This window comes from Platichthys flesus, chromosome 1 (assembly GCF_949316205.1).
Source record: "Platichthys flesus chromosome 1, fPlaFle2.1, whole genome shotgun sequence".
NCBI lineage: Eukaryota > Metazoa > Chordata > Actinopteri > Pleuronectiformes > Pleuronectidae > Platichthys > Platichthys flesus.
Window position 1 is genome coordinate 10,736,002 of NC_084945.1, and position 16,694 is coordinate 10,752,695.

The window sequence follows — 16,694 nt, forward strand, 5'->3', positions numbered from 1 at the left end:
GACGTATGTGACGTCCAAAGCCTCGCTATGGTGTGCGATTCGAAATATATGGGGCAGCTAAACGCAATGGCGTCACAAAGCGTCACACACCAAAGCCACGGTGTCATTATAATCACTCTGCCTGCTTTACAGGTATTGTCCACTTGATGACACAGTAGAGCAAATTAAGCACCATGAAGTTTCGGCAGGAGTGGACCAATTGGATGGAAAGCTTCAATGCTTTACGAGGCTTCATACCTGGCAATTTTCTATATATTAAATACCCTTCTGCATATTTCACTACGTTTTACAGGTACATTTCTATTTTCACTAACTACATTCATATGAGATTTATATAGTTGTTGGTTAAATAGATGTTTTACATACAAAACATAACATCATCCCAGAAAATGTAGGCTTTCATGTGAAATGCTACTTAGGCATGAAACAATCTGATCCTACTTATTTGATAATATAGGGATCTGAGGGTCCAGCCTGCACAATAAGTTCTCTTCATCTAAATACTTCCATGAATGTGTCCATTTTGATGTTAGGTGGTCTTAATTGGTTATTGAACAGCTTTATACAAACGTTTCACTCCAAGTGCTCTAACAAAGACAGAATACACACCAGGATCTAGACAACTGATTTATTTAAATGAAAATGGAAACATTTTACAAGGACTTTCAGAGTTAATAAATTTCTGCTAGCTCATAAAAAGACTCTGTACAATAACATGTTGATCTCACATAACAAAACATCCTTATAACTTGAGTTTGCTGACGGACACCTCTTTGTGTTTCTTCTTCTTTGAACCCTGTTCCTTTGCACCTTTGATCTGACTCTTGACCTGGTCCTGCAGCTGAGAGAAGAAGGCCGTGGACGAGCGCAGAGCCTTGTCCTTTCCCTCGTCCTAAAAAAAGAGGAACACACCGTTAGTTCAACTACCTCAGAAACGTTCACAATAATGTTATTTTACCATTAAAGTGTGTGAAGATGTCTGAACAATGGAAGCAGAGTATTTAGCAATCAGTCTGAGAACTTAAAATAGATGACCTAGTTTATGATGCAGTAAGAAGCTTACAAATCAGTTGATGCAGGACACAGCACCAGATATTTTTTATTTATTCATCTGGGCATTTCATTGATTGAGTCAGTGGTGGTGGTGGTATCTATAGTGAATAGATATTTGACATCTATTCACTATAGATGTCAAATATAGTGAATTGCGACATATTTTCTGTAATAGACTAACTCTATCTGATCAAAATGCACAGGAGAACAGTTCACTTGATGACCACTCACCTTGAGTATTGTGGCTTTGCCTCCTTTTGTGAGTTTCTTCAGGTTCTCTGTGACTTCAGTCTTTGTTAACTTTTTGTTCTCTCCAGGTTTACTGGCCTCTTTGAGTTTCTGTCTCTTTTCTTTCTCCATCATCTTCAGACGCTTCACCTTCCTCTTCTGGCGTCTCTCACGCTTCCTGTCTGTCGACGTCTTCTCCACATCACCCAGTATATCTCCTGCTTTGTTCTTCTCCTGTGGTTAGAGGGGAGTATTATTAGACACAGTGTTTGCCAAAAAATACCACGATCGAAATACATGTTTTGAATGTGGATGGATGACAAACCTTGACTTCTTCTGGTGCGAGCAGAGTTGCATCACTGGCACTGACTGGAGCCACCTCCTCCATTGTGATGGACGGTAAGTTAGACACCACCTTGACCTCAGGAACAGGCTGTGGACAACATGAAGGTGGTTATAAAGTATTTGTGTTCATATTTACAGTTTAACTTTACTGACATCTTTAATAGAATTGCTGTAATAACAGTTGTGTTCTTGATAGGATGACATGTTGAGTTTTTACATGATGTGACTTTCTATAAATTAAAAACTTTTTATTGCTAGAAGAGTCGCAGATTACATTTCTGTTCTGCCTGCCAACTCAGTTAACTTCTATTTATCTTTCAAAAGAACAGCCTCCATATTTTAGGCCTACTTGGTGCTGTCAGACAAAACTTACTGGTTTAGGTGTGAAGTGGAAGTTGGAGAGCGCGTCCAGCTTTAGGAAGAGTGTGTCCATAAGCTTCTGAATGTCCACGTGGGCTGGGTTCTCCTTCTCCTCTGTCTTTTGCTGAAATAAAAACAAATACAAATATGAAGCCAGCAAAGGTTCATATGTGTTGGAGTAACAGTGAAAACGAGATGAAAAGTCATACCTGATTCTGCTTGAGGTATTCCTGCTCATAGATTTCAGCGAGACTCTGCTTGCTCTTCTCGTGGTCCAATGTTAGTCTCTTCTTGTACTCAAACACCTTCTCTTTGGGTTTCTCCTTGCGAACCACATCATCAAATGCCTGATGGAAACACAAGGATGATGTTATTATCAGGCAACACAATCCTTTGTGTCAAGACAATATAAAAACTAAGTTGTTGTGTGACTAACCTGGTCTTTAATTCTCTGTTTAATGATGTCCTCAAGCTGCAGTGTAGTTTCCTCTGTGATACTAGGAGCTAAAAGAGAAGATGGAAAGTTGTTGAAATTAATGTAGCACATACAGAGAGAGCCCCGAGTGAAACAGTATAAATATATAAAAACATTGATAAGATGCACACAAACCCAGAGGGGTCACTCACCCATCCTGGATGTCTGCTCAAACTCCACGTGTTCCTCCAGCATGCTGTTCTCAGGACGTGTCTGTGCTGTCACCTCTCCAGACAACTGCCAGGGCTTCGTTGTTAGAGCTGCTTTCTCCAGCTCCCCAATCTTCTCTGACATCTGCAGGTGAGGACAACAAAAGGATATAATAATCAATATCAGTGGGCATACAGATGGAAACCTGGCTTGCACTTAAACACTCAAGGGGTTGCACAGGATAGGCTGCCTCAAGTACCAGTTTAGACATAATGACTTTTCCAAATCACCTTCAACTCAACGATGGTCTGGACTGATTTCTATCAAACTAGAACCAAATAGTTTTTCAGCTCTCGCATAGTATTTAAAAAGAAGGCATCAAAAGCTTCTGAGCCTGAATAAGACAGGTAATTATTAAATTGGTGAATAGAAAAATCTAAATAAATTAATCTAAACTTTAAACCTTGTTACCTTGTCTTGTCGTTTCTCAAATGATGACTTTGATTCAGATTTTTCTAAATCCTGACTTTTTCCTCCAAAAATGTCCTCTATGGCTTCTCCTTCACTGTCCTCGTCTCCCAAGAGGTTAAAGGACACTTTCTTACTCGAAGGTTTGAGATGACTTCCCCCTTGGTCCCTATCGAAGAGTGGTTCACAAACAGAGTGGAATAAACCAAACATGATTCTCCCGAATATAGTTATACACACACTGCATAGTATTAGTTACACTTACTCATCGTCAACCTCCTCTTCACCATCTTCGTCATCATCTTCATCTTCTATTTGTTCTTCACCCTCTGACGGGCTTTCATCCCCGCCGTCGTCCTCACCATCTGACTGCTCATCTGCTTTAGCTGGTTCACCATCCACAGCATCAAAGAAGTCCTTGTACTTGAGATTCCTGGAGCTCTTAACCTGCAGAAAATAACAATAATCAACTGAATTCCTGTGCTCTGCGTCATCGGGACACATTCAGACAGATAATTCATAATATTTACCGCTTTTTTCTTTAGCTGTTTGGTAGAAATAATTTCTTCTAGGTCAAGATTATCGTCATCCTCGTCAGAGGCCAGCTCCCGAAAATAGTTAACGCCATCTTCGTCCCCCTCTTCCTTTCCCTCTTGCTTGTCCATATCATCGAGAAAGGACTCCATTTCGGACAGCTTGAAGAACTTATCATCAATCTCAGAAGGAATAAATTTGGTCTGTGAGCCTTTCTTTCCGATCTCCTTCTTTCGTTTCTCTCGCTTCTCAAGAGCATCCACATCGAAATCTAAATCAGAGTCCTCGTCTGTGTTAGCCTCAGCCTCCACTGCCTTTTTCCGCGACTGTTTGGGTGGTTTCTCCTTCTCCTCTTCTTCTTCTTCTTCTTCCCCATCATCGGCATTTTCATCATCAATCTCAACCTCTGCTTCATCACCATCCTCTTCCTCCTCCTCTACCAGCACCGTTAAAGTCTCATCTGACACAGCCTCATCAATGACTGTTTTAAAGTGTTTCAGGACAGCATTGTTCTGCAGCTCCAATTCCTGCCAGATCTGCTCTTCATCAAAGTCTTCCACCACCAGCTGTGTCAACAGGCTGCCTTTATAACTCGCAGGCTCCTGGGCTTTATGGAGGTCATACAGGGTCTTAGTGAGAGAGGTAAAGTCTGCAGCCACTCCATCCTGAAGACTGCAAGGTGGGAAACACACAATCGTTAGAAAGCAAGTCGGAGTTAGTAAAAGCATACTTTCTCAGTTGCATTTGTCTCAAGGTAGCTTATCATCTTTAATGACAACCCTATAATGTAATACATCCATCTGTGATACATAAACATTACGCTGGTTAAAGACTGACTGATAGCCCTGAGCGTATCATGGGATAACTCTAAGGGGCAGTTTCTGTTTTCCCACTTAAAGGTTTATTGCAGACTTTGTATAGAGTATAAAAATAAGTTTCAAATACAGATGTTATATCACCGCAAGATTTAAAGCTCAGCCTTGAATTTTTTGTACAACGAGGAGATTTGAATTTGTACGAGTGCATCTTTCATTCACTGCAGACATGTCATTCCTGCAGTTACTTCACTTCCTGTCACTTGTGTATTATTCTTGTTTAAATCTATAAGAGGTCACAATCTCGAGTGTCAGTATTAAAGATTAAATCAGGAGCTAGCTACAGTTTAATTATTACAGATCTACGAGCTGTCCCTCACTGATGATCTCAGATGTATATGCTGACCATTTGAATGGGCCTGATCAAGATCTGGACTTTAAAACAATAAAAATAACTAGCACTACAAATTTTAAAGTACTTTTAAAGGTTACAGAGTATTTATAAGCTGCAGTAGTGATAGTACAGGAGGACAGGAGCCGGGTCCTTGTTCGTGTTAGCTTTAGCTCGCGGTGAGCTAGCCGAGTCTCCCCTGTTCGAACAGCGCGTTAACCAAGCTGCCGCGACATTTTACTGCCTCTTCACCAACACACGCGGTGGAAACACTTGCCTGAGAAAATCCTCTGGTTGCGATGTGTTGTCATTTATCGTCTTCACGCACTGCTCAAGCGCGTTCCACATTTCTCCACTCGCCATCCTGTTCCCCACATGCGTGTGTGCCTGTGTCGCAGGTAAACAGGCTCACCGAGAAACTGTTCCACTTTTGCTTGGTTCCGGGGTTTCAAAGATGGCGTCCGCCTTGCTGAAGGTTGCAGGTTGGTTTGTGTCGATAATGAAAAGAATGATTTTCTACAATGTGTCCCCTTTTTTAATTGACTGTAGAATATTAAACAAGACTTCAACTTATCTGTTTTAAACCGATGTCTCCGTTAAAGCTCATCGTTAGTCCACGCAGCAGCTGGAAACACGCGACTTCTCGTGTTTTGTTTGATAAAAAAGTTCCTGCATTTATTAAATGTGACGGCAAAGATGATTTCACTCACTACAGTTAAATCCATCTCGACCACAACTTTCAAACACTCACTCAATAAAAGGGTCAAACTGACAGGAAGTATCAATACTAAACAAAAACATACAAGACAGTAGAACTGCTTCAGTGTTCCTCTCGCTGAACTCTTCTGGAGGGATGGGTGTGTTGTAAAATATGGATATCAAATATATGAAGCAGTCAAATTCATCAAAAAGATGTTTAACCTGTTTTTCTAGACTATCATTACAGTTAAGCATTTGTTTGGAGTCAGTGGGTCACATGCGTAATATAAGAAGGACTCATATCTAGTAAATGATTTCTGATATGATTTGGTGGCAGCGTGTCACATGACATGAAAGATCTAGAACATCTAGAATATTTTCATTTGATGGAGTGATGCAGGCGCAGTCATAAAAACATGTAATGTTCAGTCTGTAAACTTCATAAAGCTTTGGATGAGTTGAAAGATGGTACAGATGAGATACTGTCAGGCAGAGGGGACACAGAGGATTTAGGTAAGTTGAGGTAATTGCTCCACCTTCTCATCTCATCATTCTTTTACTCAGTGGCAGGTCTCTCCAGATGTTCCCGTCTGCCACTCCTGAGAGCTTATTCAATGACATCAACCCTCCACCAGGGCGTTCCCTCATCTCTGTGGAAGCTGGGGAGGCTGAACCACATCGCTATCGCTGTCCCTGACATGGAGAAGGCCACGGCTCTGTATCGGGACGTGCTCGGGGCCACGGTGAGTGACGAGGTGCCCCTGCCCGAGCACGGCGTCTCGACGGTGTTTGTGGAGCTCGGCAACACGAAGCTGGAGCTGCTCCATCCTCTGGGGGAGAAGAGCCCCATCGCTGGCTTCTTACAAAAGAACAAGTCTGGAGGGATGCACCACATTTGTATCGAGGTGAGGCGGCATCGATCGCAGTCCTTATAGTTAGTGGACATTTTATTAGCTAGATCCCAACTGTTTTATATAGAGCCTACTTTTAGATCAGGTTGAAGTGAGCTTTCTTGCTGCAGGAAAACCACAGGTATAACTAGAATGGCACCCAGTTGAGGCTCCAGCAAGTCCCAACAGAGTCCCCCGAAAATCAGCCGAGGCCCCAAATTACACCTTATCATTGAAACAGTCTTCTTAATATGCCTGATTTTAAAAAATTGTGAAAATGTCACAAAAAAAAGTTTAAAAAAAAATTGCTGCATCTCCCACTTTCTCTGGATCTGCATCAAAATGAAGGAGTTCTTACTTGGTTCATTCTTCTATCAGGTTTTGTGGAAATCTGTTTTTGCAAAGCAAATGGACAGGGAAAAAACATAAACTCACTGGCAGAGGTGACTAACAACAACATGCACCACAGGACTTTTAGATGCGTCATACTCGAGCTGACGCATAGGTGTTAAATAATTGATGGTTCGGTTCCAGTAAACAGAACAGGGCAACAGTCAGGCAGCATGCACATTACCAGGATCCTGGAAAGAATTCAACCATCCTTAATATTTAGTTAACATGCCTGCTTTACCTACTGTGACATTTCAAAGTTTTTATTATCAACAAGGTCAACATCAGGTCGCTAATGCCACTGACACACAAAACATGTGTCCATCACTCATTCCTTATCAGTTACAACTGTGTCTGATGTGTAAAAATGTAAAAAAAAATCCTTAAAATGCGGTTTTGTTCCAGAGACTGTGCAGTTTTATACACATGTGCACATTTAATTTTATTTAATTTTGTAGGGCTTCAGTCTAAAGTTCAGTGTAACTTCGTTCCCTCTATACATCTAGAAACAAGGTTTCTGTGTGAAAGAAGTGTATGCATTCGTCAGCCAGCAGCAGAAAGTGTCAACATTAAAAGGTTTGTCCTCCAGGGGGCGCTGACAGGTCTTATTGGTTAACAGCAAACTGTCCCATACAGATCATAGGCCTTCAGAAAAAGAAAAAAAACCTTCAGAAACATCTGCTGTCTTATTTACTGATATCACGGTAGCGCCCCTTCAACCTCACGTGACACATCTCTGGCTGCGTTTTTTTTTGCACAAGTCTTCAGTGCTATTAGGAATGTACTTGAGTTTGGATTAGTGAATTGATAGAGATAGCTTTGTGGCTACACTTAAGCCTTTTTCAGACCTTAACTCTGTAAAATGTGTTTGGTTTTCACATATAAAGAACGCAGCAGGAGGTTGTCAGAGTCCGACACGTTCACGACAACAACAGAAAGTTGTAAAAAAAAATTCGGTTAGGGGTGGATCCCTGGGTAGAGTGCTGGCAGGACACTCTGTGGTGGAAATCATGTGTTTGTGTTACCAGCACAACGACATCAGCCATGGTCTCCAAAAACTCTTGACAAAGGAAAATGTCCGGATGTCAGCTCACATCTGAAAGCTTTAATTTTTCACATTTTAAAGCTCAGTTGTCCCAGTTGTCCCTCTGTTTTATATTAAGTACAATAGATCCAGTCATTGGCCTGCATTTTATATGAGACTGAACCAGACTTTGTGAAGTGAGATGAATAATGAACACATTTTGCTCCTGGGTTGCAGGTGGACAACATCAACGCTGCGATAGCCGACCTGAAAGCTAAGAACATCCGAACTCTGTCAGCAGAGCCCAGGATAGGTGCTCATGGGAAACCAGTGATGTTTCTTCATCCTAAAGACTGTGATGGCGTTCTGGTGGAGCTGGAGGAAGCGTGAAAACCTCAATATGACCGGGACTCTGGGCGTTGTTAATTCACTTTCACATATTCCAGAGTGAATCTGATTATTAACAAATGTTGATTTTGTAGTATAGTTCATCGTAGCACTTAAGTTTTGAACATCTAATTTCAGAAAGGGGCCTCCCTGTTGTTCAGAGCTGTTCTAGTTGGGAATAAACTACTGAGTGGTGTGTTATGACCGCTTCCATAAAGTGTATTTCTGATGAATGTTGAATATACAAAGTGTAACCTAAAATGAAAATGGCTTAAATGTATTAAAGTTTTCATGTAGGTGAAACCTACTTTCAGTATGTTCAGGAGTGCAGTAAAAACATCATGAATCATCCTCATGTTTACAGAGGATGTAAACTCAAGGTCCAAATGCATTTTCTTGCATATAAAACACATTTATACGTATTTCTAGTTGTGTATTGATGTTTAAAACTTTTTTAAAGTCCATTCGCTACTCGAGGGATTCACATTGGTACCAATCACAGACAGAAACAACAGGCGAGATCCATAACCGAAAAACACAGATTAAACCTGCTAGACATTTCATTTACACGTGGAAACGTTTGAGTCATGAATCCCTATGGCATCAGTTTGTTTAGAAACCCTTCAGAGGGTCCAGAAAAGTCAACATACAAATTTAATAACTAGTCTTGGGAACCATAAATTAACCAATGTCTCAGACACCAATGTTTGCGAACAGCAGATATGAATTAGCTTCACATCAAGCTGCTTATTTGAGATTGTTGGTGTTTATAATTATAGAGGCCAGACTGGAGATCAGTGATTATGATCTTTACATTCAGATAAACAGTGTTTATATTCTTGATTATTAGTCTTTGGAGGCTCCGTCAGCCAACAACATTTTGTTCTGGATTTGTTTAAATACAGTCACAGTTTCAGATGTGAAGATGTAACACCTGGGTTTAATTTAGAGTTTGTTCCACACTATGATCACAACCCATAATTAGGACTCGAGTTATATTGTCTCAGTAAATGGAAGTGAAACTAATCGTTTATTCTGCAATTCCTCTTTCACTGTCAGTAGAGGAGATGTGGTTTTTCAGACGTGGCTTAATTTAGACTATTCAAATGACCTTTTCTCAACACAGACATACAAATATGAGACTGATCAGAATCCAGAGGGCTCAGTTTATTCAACAGTTCTTGGCATAAAACTCAGCAAATACATAGTAATCACAAGAACGCAGCTGACCGAGAGAGAGCAGGATATGAGAGACGATAGGAATGGAATAGCACTCAGGCGTTTCTTAGATGTTAAGATTAGTTTAAAATACTTAGACGCATGATACAAATAAACATATAAAGAGGCGTCTGAAGGACCTATGCAGGGATCTAGCTGCTTTCTTTGCCCATGGTGTGTTTGTCAAACAAGTATTCGGCCATGCCATTGCTGGGGGCTCCCATGCGACGCAGGTTGGTCACCCAGTCTCCCAGCTCTTTGATGGACTTCACCTGCTCGTCCAGGTAGTGAGTCTCGATGAAATCACACATCTGAAAAGAGAGATGGATCATATTTTAAATTAAACAAATACAACGAGAACTTGAAAAAAGAGGAAGACATGCAACTAAGTGTTTGGTTAATACTCACATGTGGGTCGTTGTGATCAGCGCAGAGCTTGTGCAGCTCCAGCAGTGACTGGTTCACGCTCTTCTCCAGCTGCAGGGCACATTCAAGAGCCTCGATCCCACTGCCCCACTCATCCCTCTCTGGTTTCTGCAACACAAAGCAGGTGAACAGAGCAGTGAGACACTCATTAATGAAAAGGTAGGAGTCTAGTAACCTGTTACTAAGTGGGTTTGCAGTTTAACGTTTTACTCAAGATTGAGGGTGTTTGTTTGCATTTCCAAGAAAGATAAGCTGGACATTGCCTCACACCCTCCGTATCTCTATGACCTTAAGTTACCCACCCCAAATTATAGATATCGAAAAGAAATCTCTAGAAAACAGACATTTTTATAAGATACACATTAGATCAACTGGGAGCTCATACCCTGATATCTTGAAGGAAGATCCGCCCCCCCCTCTGGTTCTGTAGTTTCATCAGCTTCTCAGCATGCTCACGCTCCTCGTGCGACTGACCACGGAAGAACTTAGCAAAGTTGTGCAATGCCTGGTCATCCCGGTCAAAGAAGTAACCCTGTGAGCAGAAAAAATGACAAAGTTAGTGTTTTCAGAACTAGACATTTTCCTCAGGTGAAAAGTGGCTGAAGGAGAGCACACATTCCTGGGCAGCAAACTTACTACAGACACATCCAAAAACAACGAGTCTTATGACAAAATTCAGTTACAAGAATAACAAAATAGTTTTGCAGTGTCGTCCAAAACCGAATCATATCTCACAAAGCCATACTCACACCAGTTGGCCTTTAATAATGTTGGTTAAAAATATGAATGTTCAGCAGGACTGGGAGTACTAACAGCTCAGACACCCAAGGTAAATAGAGTACAAAACCTTTCAAATATGTCTCAACTAACACACCTTGTAAATCATTTATAAAAATTACAAGAACAATTACAAGGCAATTTGCCTTGCCTCTGCACATGAAGCAACTTCAACCTTTGTGTTATTACTCAGCCACATAACATTCACTCACTTCAGGCACATGCTCTCAAACCTGTTCCTAAAAACTTGTTTACAAGTTTGAGTGGAAAACAAACGGCTACTCTGACGACTGTTTATTTAAAATGGCCAATGGCTGCCTCGCCTACCCCCACCCAAACCTCCCACGTGCTCCTTCCTCCCTCTGAAGGACGTTGGCATACAGGCAACACTCGAGAAAACCCGAACAGCTCAGCCAGCAGAGCTGTTAAATAAGCAGTATGTTTAAACGGAGTAAAAATTACCAGGAATAATAACTACTACCAGTATTGACGTTATGAACTACTTCCCTTTATACCAACCACTTATACTTTTTTTTAAATCTTATTTATGGCTTCAACATTTTCCTCTATAAATCGACTGGACTCTCACCATAGACAGGTAGACGTAGGAGGCGTACAGCTCCAGGTTGATCTGCCTGTTGATTGCAGCCTCGCAGTCCGAATGGAAGTTCTGTCTCACTTGGGAAGACATGGTTCTGAAACACAGCAAACACACCATACGTCTCACAATGGGTCCACTGATAAACCCAAAAAACTATATTAGTTTAAAAATCTATAAAATATGCATTAGTTGCAGTGCACATTAAATCAACTATAAAACAATAAAGTTTGGTCTTGATGTACTGTAAATGTAAATACAAATTGTCCCAATGTCCTACTCTGTCTTTCACATTGTGTTGTGAATGGTGGTAGATATATTAAAAGCTGGTGTTGTTAAGTAGACACTGAAGATGCTTTCTAATATTGCCGTAGTAACAGATCATGAATACACATTTTTATAAAATAAAAAACATCAATAGCTTCACTGTCAAGTTTAAATAGCTGCTCAGGAGTCGCCTCATTAATCGATTAACCTCATACAAATGCTCATCCCAATTTTCAGGGTGACGTCATCAAATCCCAGCCCCAAACCTCAATTGACCTCACACAAAAAAAAAAACTACCACAAATGACTTACAGTGATTTAAAAAGATTTCCCCAAAATCTGCTGATACTTGATTAACCAAGCTTTAATTACTTATGTAACAAACAATTCTTGCAATAGACATTAAGGGTTGTTTTTTATTAAGTCCTATGATCCAAAGCGGTTTTCTTCAAAAATATTTAGCATAATATTCGAGCAGAGTACAAAGTGAGGCTCAGAGTTCAAACAGTGAGGTGTGTGAGGAGTGTTTAGTTTGAAATGTTCCCTAGCTGAAGAGATGACGCAGGGAAGGGTCTGCGTGAAAGGCCGCAGAAGAACGAAAACAACAACACTGACGCAGCGTGTTGCGTGCATGTGTCCGCCAGTGACAAACACGTTAACACGCACGTGAGGAGACAAAGATCCCTTACCAAACGTCGGTGTTGGCGTCTGTCCTTCTTCTTCCTGTGTGGAGGTCGAAAATCAGCGTCTCGTGTCGTTAGCACAACAAACTGTTTGGCTAGCTGTCGGGCCAATGGCGTTTGGGACGGTGTTTTCTCGGAGGAGGATATCGGATGTTTAGTTGCGGGTGAGATGCGGAGGATGGAGGAGTTGATCGGATGGAGAAGTCCTGAGTCGAGGTGTTGGGAGACAGATGAGCGGTTGCCGTTCAAGCACTGTTGAAGCAGGTAACCTTCACTGTCCGTTAGCGAGGAGTCGACTGGGGAGCGCGCTTCAATCTTCACCTATAAACCCACCGTGACGTCAGTGCGCGCACCACCGCCGCAACGTGGGAGGAGTCTGCGCAGTCCCGTTCATTTATTTAACAGTCCCGTGCTTCATCGGAGTTAGAAATTAACAAATGTACCTAACTCAAGAATTGTTTACATTTAAAACTTTGTCTGTGTCCGAAATCCCTCACTCGTCACTGTATAGTCCGCCATTTTGTAGTGGAGTCAAGACGTTGAGAGAAATATTGAGTAGCCTTTATCGAGGTGGCAGAAAGAGCTCAAAGTCACTGCAAAGTCAGAAAACACGCAAATAAAAAAAAAAACAGTTCATCAATTTGACGCCCAATCGATCGATAGCTTCACTGTCAGGTTTAAAGGGATAGTTCACAGAAAAGTGAAAATGCAAAAATGATCTCTGCCGATGGAGGGGTGGGGGAAGTGTTTGAGTCCAGAGAGCACTCTTTGGATGCCAGGGGTAAACAGTGCTGCAGCCAAATCCAGCACAATTGAAGCCATTGGTAGACAATTCTTCAAACCTAAAAAAAAACAACCAGAAAATGCCCCCCGAAAAAGTTCCAGTTTTGGCCATTTGCAGCAGGTTTTTTCCCTTTTTCCGATGAGCTCACAATAAAGTGCTCTATATGAACCTATATAGTAAAGTAGGGCTCAGTGTCCTTCTCGTTTACTTTAAGTACCAAAACTACAAAGTAAAACTCAAATCATACTTTGTAAAGCACATACCTCCACCAAGGCCCAACCGCCTCCTTATGAAACACACCCTAAATACACTCGATCTGGACTTTATTAGGATCTGCACCACATAGCACACGTTGTTTAGAGACTGTGACAGTGCTGTGATCGCACTGATCATTAAACACACAGACAAGTTCAACGGGAACAACAGACTTATGAACATGTGGCTTGTGTTTCCATGGCAGCACCATACCTATAATCAGGTTTTTAAACTAGTGGTCATATGTACAGTGTGTTTTGCTGACTGCCTCGATGCTTCAACTGAATATTATCTCCCTTTTTATATACGTCTTATCTACAACACCGTATCACACGGTGTGCTTCAAAACACAAGAGTAGTAGAGGATGACTCAATCACTAAAATCACATTTCATTGTGTACTCTAACAGCCCTGATTACTTTATCCACCTCTCAGGCCAGACTTTTTGAAAGACACAATGTCTACATAACTTTGCTGGAGCACATAGGCACTATAGATCCCTTAAACTTAATCGAGCCGCACAACATTTCACAAATGTCTCTTCTTGCTGGAATGTAGTGGAGTAGTACAAAGGGCGTGAAATTGAAATATACCTCAATGTGTTTATAAGTACAAATCTTATGTAAAGATACTTAAGGAGAATCCACATTTGTGATTAACACAAACTTGTCTGAGGCTCTTAGCAAGAAAAACCTTTTTACAATGACTAATAATGACCTAGCTGCCGCCGGTCAGTTTACGTCACATAGATGACGTGTCCGTGGATGCTCGGTTGGAGAAGGAGAAGTGCCTGGGGAGATCACGTCTTGGGAAATTTCAGGAAGCTCTTTGTTGCAAGATTCCATTCTGTCTAAATATGTGTTGCTATAAATCAACAGGCTATTTGTATGTTTTAGTTGTGTTTTCAAATCTTGTTCCATGCCCCTCTCCGGTATCTGCACAGCCCTGATTAAATGTATAACAGAGCAGACGACGAACAATCTGTCCAGCACTTTCTGTCCTCAGACATAAAACGAAAAAACATTTCACAGACACCGCTTACTCACCTCACAACACATGACTCAGCTCTGTTCTTTTCAGTGACATCAGCAAAAAAAAAAAAGTTTAAGATTAAGTAACAGTCTCATAGTCATGCACGGGACATGACTAATTGGTTGATTAAGACATTTAAGTTGAGTTGATTCCATAGTGGAATTTTTCTGTCCCGGGTTCATCTGCTTTAATGACACATCCAGAGCCATAAGCTGGGTCTTGTGATGTTATCCCCCTACTGATAATCAGGAGTCATCATATAAGAAAACAGCTTTGGTTCTGTGGGTTAAGGGTAGGAGGGAAGGGTTGACTAAATTTAAAAAGTAGAGAAAAAAACATGATATTTGTTTACAAACACAGGTTACATTATCCTCTATAAAGGTAACACGCCCTTAAAGTGTTACCTCCAACAAGAAGGTTATGTTTAAACCCCTGTCCGTATGTTTGATCAATTGTTTGTAAGCTAAATTTAATTTCATTAAACCAAGTCAATGGAGTTCCAGAAAACTGGGTGGAAGGATGGGACGTTGGCGAAAGAAGAACCCATTTCAGATGTAAGATTGTGGTGCGAGGGATCTATTGGCAGAAACTGAATACACAATAATCTTAATGACGTTCTCATTAGTGCATAATCACCTAAATTGTACAAATTGTTGTTTTCTTTACCCAAAATGGGCCCTTTATATCTATATACTTTATATATACATCAGGAGCGGGTCCTCTCTATGGAGGCTGCCAGATTAGACAAACTTAACACCTTTTGAGTTTCAATGACAACTGAAGTCTACCATTAGGTGCCTCTTCATGCTTGGAAGCGGAGAGTGAGGTGAGGGGTATTCAGCTGCAACATGCAACTCCACCATTAGATGTCACACAACACTGAACCTTTAACATTGCGAGATAGGTAATTTTCAGCTTTTTTGTTATTTTCTTAAGGAATAATTCATATATTTTGCTGAAATAAAACATGCACATGTAATATCCGAGAAACACAAAACAACAATTTCAGAAGAAGGGGGTAGAGGATGCTACTGGAACAGTTTCACATACGGACATTGTTTTATATTTCACTCAAATCAGCTGATTCTCTGTCAGTATCGAGTGTCATACATGTTATGCTTCAGTTGAACCTACTCTTTAATTCTTTCTGCTGCACTGTATTGTCACCGTCATGCATCACCTTTATGTGAAACCATACTTAACCAAAAACACCCCATGTGTTATTTTGTTGAATATCTCTGAAAAACAGGGACGTTTGCTTTTCAAAGTGAGCAGCTGTGTTAAGGTCTCACTTCTGGGTTATGGCAGGATTAGGGTATGAGTGCCAAATATATAGGTACATTCTAATTATATATGTTCCGTTAAGGTCTGTATTTGAGTTCATTGTCGGTCTGTGATTACGTAAGAGCAAAAATACGTAGATATGAGCAAAGATGTAGTCGTTGTGCCTGAGAGGTGGATAATGTTATCAGAGCTGTTACTGCACACAGTGAAAGAGGATTTTAGTGATTCAGTCATCCTCGATTTACTCTTGTGTTTTGTAACACACAGTGTTGTAAATAACAGACTGAATATAAAAAGCTAGATGATAATATTCAGTTGCCGTGTCGAGGCAGTCAGCAGAACCCACTGAACCTATGACACATAGTTTCAAACCTGATTATAGGTCTGGTGCTGCCATGGAAACAAAACCACATGCTCTCATGAAGTCTGACTGGGTCCTACACCTGCTCACAAAACTCACTGCTGCTATTGACATCGACTCATCCGTGTGGTTTAATGATTAGTGCTTTCAGCTCATTGCGTTGACCTTTGAACCTGAATTTCGTGTAATGACCTCAGGAAACCAATGAAGCCTCGTCTTTTCTCTTCATTGGTTGCAGTCATTTATTAATTATGACTGGTAGTAAACCGAGAAAATAAAACTCACTGATAAGTTGAATTGATTTTGAGTTATAAGCCATTCTGGTTTTAAGGCCAACATCAAAGTTCTGTGTTTTATTTATACTATTATATCCTTGTCTGTTCTGAAATGGTGCAGAATTTCCAGATTTAGATCAAAGACTGAGGTTATTAATAATCTGCTTTTGTTGGAGATCAACTGATGTGCTAGTGTTTCAGTGACAGTGATGGATGCTCGCTACTGTTACAGCGCCCTGCAGTATTCATTAAGGAAAAGATCACATTCAAGCCATCACAGCGTATATCAAGAATAGAACTAAAGTTTTTATTCTTTTTATCTATTCATTTATATGCCCTCTCAGAGGTAAACAGTGTACACATCACCTGCAAGCGTGGGGTTGTTATACTAAGTATTGAAAAGGTTCAGTTTGTTTAGTCTGGTGTCTCTATTCCCATGGATAATTCAGCAACCCTTAGACACAACAGCCAACACTGACATACTGCACTAGTCGGCCACTCAATATCGCCATCTGTTGGCCATAC

General features: G+C 40.8%; 3 protein-coding genes across 3 annotated transcripts; 1 reads left to right on the forward strand and 2 right to left on the reverse strand.

The window, feature by feature from the left end:
• Positions 1-616: 616 nt before the first annotated feature.
• mphosph10 (M-phase phosphoprotein 10 (U3 small nucleolar ribonucleoprotein)) lies at positions 617-5,242 on the reverse strand. The gene is made up of 11 exons (XM_062382247.1): positions 5,097-5,242; positions 3,610-4,285; positions 3,345-3,526; positions 3,083-3,248; positions 2,614-2,755; positions 2,423-2,490; positions 2,196-2,333; positions 2,000-2,110; positions 1,607-1,714; positions 1,285-1,515; positions 617-892 (listed from the first exon to the last, which is right to left on the reverse strand). Exons 1-11 carry the CDS (start codon positions 5,180-5,182, stop codon positions 743-745), a joined length of 2,058 nt encoding a protein of 685 aa, XP_062238231.1. The 5' UTR covers positions 5,183-5,242; the 3' UTR covers positions 617-742.
• On the forward strand, positions 5,171-8,525 carry mcee (methylmalonyl CoA epimerase). Its single transcript, XM_062382371.1, has 3 exons — positions 5,171-5,301; positions 6,083-6,423; positions 8,060-8,525. The coding sequence occupies exons 1-3, from the start codon at positions 5,274-5,276 to the stop codon at positions 8,210-8,212; spliced, it is 522 nt and encodes a 173-aa protein (XP_062238355.1). The 5' UTR covers positions 5,171-5,273; the 3' UTR covers positions 8,213-8,525.
• An 830-nt stretch (positions 8,526-9,355) lies between these two features.
• On the reverse strand, positions 9,356-12,486 carry LOC133948421 (ferritin, heavy subunit). The gene is made up of 5 exons (XM_062382259.1): positions 12,185-12,486; positions 11,220-11,325; positions 10,239-10,385; positions 9,836-9,961; positions 9,356-9,738 (listed from the first exon to the last, which is right to left on the reverse strand). Exons 2-5 carry the CDS (start codon positions 11,319-11,321, stop codon positions 9,580-9,582), a joined length of 534 nt encoding a protein of 177 aa, XP_062238243.1. The 5' UTR covers positions 11,322-11,325; positions 12,185-12,486; the 3' UTR covers positions 9,356-9,579.
• Between the last annotated feature and the right edge of the window lie 4,208 nt (positions 12,487-16,694).

Coding starts and splice junctions, on each gene's coding strand:
- mphosph10 (XM_062382247.1), bottom strand. CDS start 5,182: ATGGCGAGTGGAGAAATGTGGAACGCGCTTGAGCAGTGCGTGAAGACG. Junction 3,249..3,344: donor GAAGAGGAGGTTGACGATGA/GTAAGTGTAACT, acceptor ACTCTTCGATAG/GGACCAAGGGGGAAGTCATC. Junction 2,491..2,613: donor TGAGCAGACATCCAGGATGG/GTGAGTGACCCC, acceptor CTTCTCTTTTAG/CTCCTAGTATCACAGAGGAA.
- mcee (XM_062382371.1), top strand. CDS start 5,274: ATGGCGTCCGCCTTGCTGAAGGTTGCAG. Junction 5,302..6,082: donor CGCCTTGCTGAAGGTTGCAG/GTTGGTTTGTGT, acceptor TCTTTTACTCAG/TGGCAGGTCTCTCCAGATGT. Junction 6,424..8,059: donor TGCACCACATTTGTATCGAG/GTGAGGCGGCAT, acceptor CCTGGGTTGCAG/GTGGACAACATCAACGCTGC.
- LOC133948421 (XM_062382259.1), bottom strand. CDS start 11,321: ATGTCTTCCCAAGTGAGACAGAACTTCCATTCGGACTGCGAGGCTGCA. Junction 10,386..11,219: donor CCTACGTCTACCTGTCTATG/GTGAGAGTCCAG, acceptor TTCTGCTCACAG/GGTTACTTCTTTGACCGGGA. Junction 9,739..9,835: donor CTGATCACAACGACCCACAT/GTGAGTATTAAC, acceptor CTCTCTTTTCAG/ATGTGTGATTTCATCGAGAC.